The 11,299-nt window shown below is 36.2% G+C and overlaps 1 protein-coding gene across 1 annotated transcript in view; it reads left to right on the top strand.

Moving 5' to 3' along the window:
• LOC121375848 (dual specificity testis-specific protein kinase 2-like) overlaps window positions 1-8,321 on the top strand; it is a 65,489-nt gene extending 57,168 nt beyond the window's left edge. Inside the window, exons 7-11 of the mRNA XM_041503517.1 lie at window positions 2,369-2,453; window positions 3,319-3,402; window positions 4,191-4,277; window positions 6,154-6,259; window positions 6,573-8,321. Of these exons, the coding sequence (XP_041359451.1) occupies window positions 2,369-2,453; window positions 3,319-3,402; window positions 4,191-4,277; window positions 6,154-6,259; window positions 6,573-7,495 (1,285 nt within the window). The 3' untranslated portion in view covers window positions 7,496-8,321. The remainder of the gene's footprint in view (window positions 1-2,368; window positions 2,454-3,318; window positions 3,403-4,190; window positions 4,278-6,153; window positions 6,260-6,572) is intronic.
• Window positions 8,322-11,299: the final 2,978 nt, after the last annotated feature.

Consider the following 11,299-nt stretch of genomic DNA (forward strand, 5'->3'; position numbering starts at 1 on the left):
CATTTTCCTGTTTTAAAGGATGTAGTATAGTGTTTTTGACAAGATAAATTATGTTTTTTGTTACTCTTTTCCTCATCATATACGATTTATCACGGTTTATAAGTGTCTGTTTTTCTCTTTTTAAAAAGGCTTTTAAACTGCACTTGAGTATACTTAATATTCTAAGCTTAATACAGATTATGATTTATTTGTGCAGTTAACATATACTGGTAATTATGCAAAATATGTCAAAAAATAATCCTTGCTTTGAACAGTAACACTGACAAAGCTGTTTTCTATTAGAAAGCAGCAACATGATAAAGATATAAACTTGATATACGAGTCTGGACTAAGAAAATACCTGCTAGAAAGTGTACAAAGATATTTATCTCGCCTTCATGTAAAATTCTTTAATCTCATTGGTTGTTTGCCGTTGGATAAATCCCTTATACCCCTGTGGGCGGAGCCAAATTCTCTTATACCCCGTCTGTAATTTCCAACAGTTTCCAGCCACCCAAGTTAATGCTAAAGCAATAATTAGATTATAAATAACATTGATAATCAATCAAGTATACATAATTAATTTTATTTTTACTATAAAATACACTATTTCAATACTTTTAAAAGCTGCAATGTTGAACTGGGCCACCTAACTACGGTCGTGGTGTTATTGTATTAATGCGTGATTAGCAACAGTTGTTGTTTTTTTTTTTTTTTTTTTTTTTTTTTTTTTTACTACATACATTTCTGATAAAAAAAAGAGGTTGTTTTTTTGTTTTGTTTTTATTAATATCTGTTTCAGACAATTTTGTATTACAAACATTTGAAGTTAAAAACTCGTTTATCGATGGAACTATTATTCGTCACTGGCAAGTGGCTTCGTTCGCGTCCGCGTGGTACGGCTCTGTTAATAAATTGTTAACAATTATTGTCTGGCGTTATTTTGATTATTTGGCTATGTTTAACATGTCGGCAAGATAAATTCGTTGTAGAAGCATCTCTCGGGGTATATGGCTTTTTATGTACCCTCTGTGTGTTCTTTTACCCCGAACCATATACCCCTCGTGATGCTTCTACAACTTATAATGTTCCTTTCATCTTTCTTTTTTTAGCTCCATTTAACAATGATTTTTTTTCCACCTTTAATATTTACTTAACTTAAGCATTTGACACACTAAATTCAGTTTCCATAATGCACTTCAGTGTGCTTTGACCTGGAAGTGTATTCTGTGACATTAAGCACTTTCTCGCTGGTCACTGAAACCACTGGTAAGCTGAATGTGTTTAGTGTACAAACACTGAATACGGTTTTGACGTAACACAAGGATCCTGTTGCTTTAATATGACTTTACATCTGGGGATGTCTTGTCTCCTTATTAGTCCCAGGCTGGCACGTAGCCCAGTGGTAAAGCACTCGCTTGATGCGCAGTCGGTTTGGGATCGATCCCCGTTGGTGGGCCCATTTGGGTTATTTCTCGTTCCAGCCAGTGTACTACGACTGGTATATCAAGGGTTGTGGTATGTGCTATCTTGTCGGTGGGATGGTGCATATAAAAAGATCCATTGCTACTAATGGAAACATGCAGCAAGTTTCCTATCTAAGACGATATGTCAAAATGACCAAATGTTTGACATCCAATAGCCGATGATTAATAAATCAATGAGCTCTAGTGGTGTCATTAAACAAAACAAACTTTCTTTTATTAGTCCCCTACCAGTCTCAATACTCTTGTCAGACTGTCTGTCCCACATAGTTTTCTGGACATTTTTTTTGCATAGCCTCGAGCTGAAATGTTGTGTATATCAAGTACTGTTACAGATTTGTTTCCCAGACTTTGTTTTTTTACAATGCCTCTAGATATCAAGCTGACATTTTGTTTGAAGCTTTATCATGTAGTGTTACAGATCAGGTTTGACTTTTATGGCAATTTACCTATTTTTGACAGAGTTTAATCCCTTGAACTTAAGAGATACAAAGTTGGGGGTTGCAACTACTGGAAGAAACCATACAAAATGCATATGAACACATATTGAATCATTTGATGTGTCAATGTCTGTATATAAAAAGCTGTGGTATTTGCTGTCCTGTCTGTGGGGTAAGAGGATATTAAAGATGTGTTGCTGCTAATGAAAAAATGTAGTGAATTTTCTTTTTTTTAAAACTATGCACTGGCATAGGAAGTGCGGGGGCAAGAGGGCCATGTAGCCCCCCCCCCCCCTTTTTTTGGGAGATATTTTGCTTTATAATAGTGTAAAAAGTGTGGCGCGCCCCCCACTTTTTGGCACTTTCCTACGCCACTGCTATGTATCCGATTGTTTGACATCCAATATCAGTAATTAGTAAATCATTGTGGCATTGTTAAACAAAAAACTTTAAACTTTTTTCCAGGGATGTTGACTACCGATTGTCCATTGTTGGATCCCCGTACTGGATGGGCCCGGAAGTGCTTAGAGGGGAGCAGTACAACGAAAAGGTACAGCTGTTGCTTTAGTAATACTCACCTCAGTGATGGTCTTAATGTTGGTAGATCCTGGGTTCGAATCTTGGTACTGGATGGGCGGGACATACCCATTGGTGAAGCACTCAACTGATTCCTAATCAATCTTAGAGTTGATCCCCATCTAGTGAGCCCATTGGGATATTTTCTCATTTCAGCCAGTGCTCCACGACTGGTGTAACAAAGGTTGTGATATGTACTGTTCTGTCTATGCTGCTAATCGATAAAGAGTAGCCCAGGGCCTCATAATCTTTCAGATCTATGTTTTGTGCTGACACTAAAAAATAATTAACACATTTTATTTTGTACATTAAAAAAAACTGCTTTTCTGTTTCTCTACATCTAGTAGGAATGTTTTTACTAGAATTATTAGAACTGTTTGTTTTGTTTTACCATGTACTACACAAATTCAGTTGTTGCATGGTTTAAAAAAACTAAAACATCAAAGGGAACATTTTGCTCAGTATCGCATCACAATTCACTACGCAAATTTCTGAGATTGCTACACAATTCTAAAACTATAAATAGTAGTTGCTACTTAATGGTCATATGATCACCAACTGTTGCTAATAAAAATGTTTAAAACAAAATGTGTCCTGGATATATATTATGTTGATAACTGAAATATTGGGACGATGCTTATACTACTGTATCATAAAAAGACTGTCTAGAACTCATGGTTAGAGCTGAACTTCAAACGTCATCCAATCTCTGGTGTAAATGTTCAGTCATGCAGTTCGTTGCTTGTGAAGCAGATGCACTGTTAATGACTTTTTGGCTTCTGTTTTCCTTTAGTTAATTAAATTAACCTACTTGTTCTATGTTTGTTGTTATCCTTCAGGTTGATGTTTTCTCCTTTGGTGTTATTATGTGTGAGATCACAGCTCGGATAGAAGCAGACCCTGATGTTTTACCCCGCACTCAGGTAGGTATATCAGAGACCTTGGTATGTGCTGTTCTGTCTGTGGGATGGTGCATATAAAAGATATCTTGCTACTAGTGGAAAAGTGCAGCAGGTTTCCTCTCTAAGACTGTATGACAAAATTACCAAATGTTTGACATCCAATAGCCGATGATTAATACATCAATGTGCTCTAGCAGTGTCATTAAACAAACAAACTCTTTCAGGAAGGTTTCACTTACACACTGTTCGTCATGTCTCAGTATGGTGTTGTCCGTCTATCCATCCGTCTGTTAACTTTTTCTTGTCTGTCTGTTACATTTTGCATATAGATGCATACAGGACCATTAAACCTCACATGTAGAAACACCTTGGGATAGTTGTTGGTCCAAAACAAACTCTTCATCCATCTCATTTAAAAAGTTTCACATAATTAGGCTTGAATCATACCCGTAACAAATTCATTAATATAGATATTGTTTTCCATCAAATTCCTGACGGGCGTATCATGTACCTGACCGGTACTCTTGTTTAGTGATGTTATATATTAAAGCAGTTAAAATCATATACTATAATAGTTTTTTTAATTATTATGTATAGATTCAGTTAAGGATTTCAATATTTTTCTGGGGGGGGGGGGGGGGGTGGATCTTCATTTTTTTTCTTGATTTTGTTTCCTGGGTTTTTTTTTGAGGTGGAGAGAATAAAGCTTATGTATCTGTAACTGCCATAAGATTTGCTTCTGTTGTAAAGATAATCAATCTCTTTGCGGAAACTAAGACATTGAATTATTTTTGTTTATCATTTGACAGAATTTTGGAGTTGACTATGTGGCGTTTAGTGAGAAGGTGGAGTATTGTCCCTTGGATTTTCTTCAGCTTGCCTTCAGATGCTGTCAGGTTTGTACACAAACAATCAACCTGCTTAGCCAGTCACCTCGGTTAATTAAGCAAGGTCAAGATCCATCTCAGTTGGTAAACTATTCACCTTATGTGAGGGGTGGGACATGGCGCAGTGGTAAAGGTTGTACTATACCAAATAAAACCCCAATTGCAACGTTTGTTAACATTTGTCTTTAAAAAAAACTATGCAATATGTCAACCAAACTGTAACCAATACATATCCATACTACAACCCCTACCTCAAAGTATTAACTGCAGAAAATGGTACCTTTCATGGCTCATTTTCGGTATAACCAGATGTTTTTACAACACCCCTTGTTTCATGCAAAATTTGAGTACCTGTTTTTACAGGTACCCCATATATATTTAAAGCACAAGGCTACTTGATACAATGGTACTAGATGAAATAAAATTTCACATTTATCATCAATGACAGGACTTGTGGTATTAACTGCTCCATCAAAAGTTGGGTGCGCCTCGAACTTTGACCCAGCCGGATGTTATTTGTTTTAATTTAGCACTTGCCTGATGCACAGTCGGTGTGGAATCGATCCCCATTTTTAGATCCATTTCACTACTTCTTGTTCCAACCAGTGCACCATGACTGGTGTATCAAAGGCTGTGGTATGTGCTATCCTATTTGTGGGATTGTACATATAAAAGATCCCTTGTTACTAATGGAAAAATGTAGCATGTTTCCTCTATGACTGTCACAATGACCATATGTTTGACATCCAATAGCTGATGATTAATAAATCAATGTGCTCTAGTGGTGTCGTTAAACAAAACAAACTCTTTTTTTTAAGGTTAAGGAACGGGGCCCTGGACATGCTTGAGCCTTTTGTGGTTGTAAGCATGTGTCATTTGGATTTTTATATGTAATGTGTAAATTAGTGAATGTGTAAGTAGTCAAAATTACCAACTGTTTGACATCCAGTAGCTGATGATTAAAAAATCAATGTGCTCTAGTGGTAGAAACTTTTAACTAACATTTTTTCTGATTGTTTTTGTCCCCTATCCCAACCAGTACGATATGACTATTTATTTAACCATTTTAACATACCTATATACAATTACCTGACCTCTTGTTTACTATTTAAAAGATGAAAATGTACAAATAAAAAACGTATGTTGGTGCTTGTTTAGGCAATAAAATAACAAAATTTAGTGTCTGTTTATCTTCTCGTTTCATTTAAAAGGATTAAATATTAAAAAGTTAACAAATTATTTAGTTCGGGTTACAGCTTGGTCTACAAAGCTACAAGCTAGGCGTATTATTTCTACGTTCTAGTGCTCCTTGAACAGTACCGTATTTGACTGAAAATTAGCCCATGTCTTTGAATAAGCCTCCCACCGTTTAGATAGCATTTAAGAAATTAGGCCCTCATTCATAAATAAGCCCACCCCCAACTTCTTTACCTTATCACAGTAAATAGCGCGAAAATACAAGTTTGCTCAAAGTTCATTTAAACGGTCATACCTCCTGCAGACAATTAAACACAAATGTAACAATCTTTTACCACCAGTGAGATTTAGCAGTCTAACAGGATCAACAAATTAAAAGATAAGTTCTTTGCGGGCTAATATTAAATCGTTTCATCTGTTTGACTGTGATATAATAAAAGTTATTTTCCAAAATACATGTACCACTTTTTTTATTTGGCAAAGAATTTTTTTTTGTGGGTCATATATACATGTATCTCTCTCTATGTAAATGTCTGTCTGTCTGACTGACTGTGTCTGTCGGTCTGACGGTCTGACTGTCTGTCTGTGTCTATATATCAGTCTGTCTATCTCCATCTGTCCTTATCTATCTATTCTGTAAATTAGCTGTTTCTGATTTGATTTAACTGTGGGGTTTTTCTGAATACAGGTTGATCCGAAAAAGCGTCCATCGTTTGATGATATAATTGACCCTCTTGAAAAGATTCAGAACAACCTTCAGAATGATATTCTCTGTCAGGAGCGGGAGAGATTGGGTGAGAGTGATTGTTAAATGTTGAAAAAAAACCATACTTTCATAATTTGTCATTTTCTAAATTCTTTTATATACCAGATTTTTCTAATTTTGAACTAAAATGGACTCATTTTTCAGATTAGTATATGTACTGAAAAATAGATGAATAATGAATATAAAGACTTTATTCTTTAAAATTCATGAAAGTAAATTTTACTGAAACAGTAACTGTTAACACCATTTTTTATTCATTCATTTGTTTGTTATTCATTTATTCCATTCATTCATTTTTTTATTCATTTAAAATTCAGACATTTTTCCAATTCTTTTTGAAGCTAAAGCAAAGATTTGCAAAAGATCAAGATCAGAAGACAACATTTTACAAGCCAATGACAGTTCAAGTGACATAGAAAACTTTGATGAGCCGTCATTTCTAACACCCCTCCTGATTGGTCAAGTTATGAGCAGAGACGATCCCTACTATGCTCCAACCAATAGCAACCCTTTCGCTGGGCTGCAGCGCTTCAAAGATGGCCACAAAGTATTTGGCACCTCCTGTGATAATAACTCTGAACTCTACGATCTTCCCTCTCCAGCCTACCCATTCACTCCTCCCGTGACCCCCATGACCCCTGACCTCAACAGTAGCAAAAGTAACGTGATGTGGGGACGGAACTGCCATTCCTTGCCGACGTCGCCGGTGCTGTTACGTCGAGCCGCTGAAAAGCTCCACCAGGAGTCGCTGCACGGCAGCGCCAAGTGGAACTCGTCCAAAAGAATGAATCAACGATCAAGATCAAAAAGTGCAATAATCTCGGACGCTGTCGCCATCAAGCTTCAGTACGATTTCATCAACAATCCTGAGCGGTTCCAGAGGAACGAGCCCATTTGCGAGAGCAGCGACGAATCAGAATCGGTGTACTTAGACTGTCCAATAGAATTCAACCCATCGCTGGGCAACCACCAGTCTAGTCAGTGGTGCTCGGGCAAACGGAAGTCGTTCCCACACATCAAGCAGCAGAGCATGGACTGCATGTATCCCCTGGCAACGAGCAGTTGCCCCAACAACAACAGACTGTTTCTCGACAAGCGTGGCGGCTGTGATTGTTTGCCGCTGGAAACAGGTGATGTGAAAGACAAGAGAAGAGACTTCAGCCCACCTAGTATGCGAAGTTCGTGCGAATCATTTATGTCGATCGACGAACACTTCCTCTCTCCTACCAGCTCTCTTTCAAGTTACAGTGAACCCAATGACTAAAATATTACGTATATCGACATCACTTTCTGCAAGGTTTTTTAGTTAGATTTAAAACATACTATATAAAAGGTATGGTTAAAAATAATCTGTGGTCAGATTTTCTTTGTTCATGTATGTGATAGGAAAAGAAAGAATTTTATTTTTTGGAAAACTCAAATCTTTGTAATAGAGTAAATACACACTAAATGCTATTTCTGTTGGAACAGGTTGTTAAAGGGAAATAACTCCTATATTTTAAAGACAAGTAGCTTTCAGTTTGAAACCTTGGACAGTGTGAGAAGAAAGGTGTGTCATTTCAAAACATTAGAGAAAGTTCACATGATAGTTTATAAATATAGCACCATATTGGACAAACACTTTGGAATTAATTTTGCCAAGTTCTGGTGCTTTATAAAGAAATAATTGTGTGCAGGTATATTCAACAAGATGATATTATTTAACCAAGTAACTTACATTATCAGAATGTACTTTGTATAGATCACTGATCTACAAAACTTAAGGCAAACATAACATTTAGTCTTTTAGCTAGGGATTTGTTGTCAATAAAAGAAGGCATCTGAACAAAAGTTACTTAAACTTGAACCATAGACTAATCCACAGTGGTATATTTTCACTATAATACCACAGTTGGTTTATTTTGGATTGTCTTTTATTTTTACAAAAAAGTTATATTTAATCTTCTCAAAAGTTTCCTTCATCCAGATCTGGACCCATATTCACAAAAAAGTTTAAATTTACGTCTACGACTAGCACTTACGTGTGCCGTAGATTTACGTTTACGTGCAAGAAGCACCTTATTCTCAAAGATGGTCGTAAATATAAACGTCACTTAGTTGGACGTAAATCTACGATTTAACATTCTCACTGGAGTAATTAATAAAAACACATTAGAAACGATGGCTACCGGGTAAATAACAAATGTGCAAAACGCAATTTTGTTTATCGTCTGCTAACAATAACATTGCGAACAGTGAACCATGGCATTTTGGTATTGGTGGGGATCCGCGTTTTGGTACGAACTTGAGGACATTTCTTAAAAAGGAAAAGATAACTCAGGAGAAATTGGCCAAGTCGAAAACATCCGTTCGATCACGAACAAAAATATGTTCAATCTGTGGGCGTTCGCCATAGCAAACTGCTTCAATTATTGGAAATGCTGCTAGTTTCCGTAAATAATAGTAAATAACGGCGATGGTGCTTGATTTAATATATGTACACAACTTACGTGCAGCGTTAGTTGCAACCTGAGGCACTCTTATATTTACGTCCAACTTTACACGTAACTTACGTTTTCATTGTTTCGTGAATAGCTCTTCAGTCGTAGATTTACGTTTACGTGTAAAACTAGGCTTACGATATTTTGTGAATATGGGTCCTGTACATTTATTTTCACAGCAGTAATATCCCACAGAACAAAAACTGTAAATATTATTTTACAACCTTAAATAGGGATGTACAGATTGGCGATCAAGACCTTCTAAAGATGTCATATATTGCAGCACCATTATTCACAAATGTTTCTCTTGTATTTTCTTTCTTTGTTCTGATGGAACCCAAATATCAAAATTTTGTGTGTAGTTCAATTCATGAGAATACCTTTTTAAAATTTTAGCATAAATATTTTCCTCATTCCCCTCTCTTGCCTTTCCTCATTCATTTTGTTTCCTCACAAACTGATCATGCTCAATAATAAGTATTTCTCCTTGTAAGTATATAGTGTAAATAGTTTATTATATTATTCACCAATGTTTAGTCATAATCAGTTGTTGGGGAAATAGCTATAAAGTATATATTTTTGGAGATTTTGTATGTACATGTGTACAGTAACAGAGAGGTTTGCGTGGTTTCAACTCAAGGGCAACAATATAATATGCAGCAGCATGTTATCTGTTAGTATTATTATACGGATGACAGAAAACCAAAAAACTTATTTTCACAAGTTGTTTTTTTATATTACAATAAAGGAGGAACAAGAAATTTAGGGACTCAGTTTGCAATCTGTATCAAGCAGCAACCTGTCTTTAAAGACCACCTGGGGCGGGACATAGCCCAGTGGTAATAAGTTTGCCTGATGCGGGGTTGGGCTATTTCTGATTCCAGCCAGTGCACCATGACTAGTACATCAAAGGATGTAGTATGTGCTATCCTGTCTGTAGGATGGTGCATATAAAAGATCCCTTGCTACTAATGGAAACATGCAGCAGATTTCCTCTCTAAGACTATATGTCAATATTACCAAATGTTTGACATCCATTAGCCGATGATAAATAAATTAATGTCCTCTAGTGGTGTCGTTAAACAAAATGAACTTTAACTTTAAAAGGCCACCTTAAGTGAGATAATATTACTGCTGGAATAAACTGACCTATCATCGACTTGGGAGATAACCATATGGAGTTTTTAGATTTGCAGATGTTACTATTTGATCCTTCAAATGTTATTTTTGACCGAAGGCATTAGATTGAGGTAAAAAATGAAACATTTACAGGCATCAAATAGACAATAACACTCACAGATCTAAAAACTCAATATGGTTATGTCCATTGTAAACTGAATCGTTTTTCTACGGAACTAACTCTATATTTGGTATTTCTTGAAACAAATACCTGACTACAGTCTAACTGTAGACTCTTGAATTGTCTACTTTGCCTGTTCCAGTTGCTAATGACGTCATTTTCTAATGACATCATTAGCTTTCCGGGTGTTATCTTCATTTGATCCCAGAAAAAGAATGTAATTAACCAATCACAATACCGAAGGCACTCTCCATCAGTTTACAATGAGAATTGACCAAGTTTATCCATAATATCACATATATTGTGAATAGACCTAGTTAATTCTTGTGCAACCTTTTGTTAAGCATTCAACCATTTTAAATGTGGATATTTGATAACTAAATAACCCATAAAATATTAACTGAAAATGTGTACATTTGATTTGTCTTGAAAAGTACTTGCTGGCCCACAACTGGTATTTCAAAGTCTGTGGTATGTACTGTCCTGTCTGTGGAAAAGTGCATAAAAAAGGATCCCTTGCTACTAATGGAAAAATGTAGCAGATTTCCTCTGAATTCTTGTAGCTGATGATTAATAAATCATGTGTTCTGGTGGTGTCGTTTAACAAAACAAACTTAACTCTTTTCTCTTTTTAAAATTATTATTCAACCAGCTAAATACGGGCATGATTTATATTTATAAATCTCTGCTTCTTAAATTTAATGAGCAACATTGTTCATGGAATTTTTCAATGAAAATTGACTTTGAATTTTTCCTTTACATCATAAAAAAAGTATTGTGTGCTGTCTTGTGAAAACCAGTATTTAGTAGTTGCTATCATAATGGCAGACCGGCCTCGGTGGTCGTCGTGGTTAGCCATTGGTCTACAGGCTGGTAGGTACTGGGTTTGGATCCCAGTCGAGGCATGGGGTTTTTGATCCAGATACCGACTCCAAACCCTGAGTGAGTGCTCCGCAAGGCTCAATGGGTAGGTGTAAACCACTTGCACTGACCAGTGATCCATAACTGGTTCAACAAAGGCCATGGTTTGTGCAATCCTGCCTGTGGGAAGCGCAAATAAAAGATCCCTTGCTGCCTGTCATAAAAGAGTAGCCTATGTGGCGACAGCGGGTTTCCTCTCAAAATCTGTGTGGTCCTTAACCATATGTCTGACGCCATATAACCGTAAATAAAATGTGTTGAGTGCGTCGTTAAATAAAACATTTCTTTCTTTCTTTCTATCATAATGGCAGGTTTGTTGTGTTTTGACAAATTTACTCATGTTGATTGTTATCTTGTTGATAGTAAA

The sequence above is a fragment of the Gigantopelta aegis genome, chromosome 6 (assembly GCF_016097555.1).
Source record: "Gigantopelta aegis isolate Gae_Host chromosome 6, Gae_host_genome, whole genome shotgun sequence".
Lineage (NCBI taxonomy): Eukaryota > Metazoa > Mollusca > Gastropoda > Neomphalida > Peltospiridae > Gigantopelta > Gigantopelta aegis.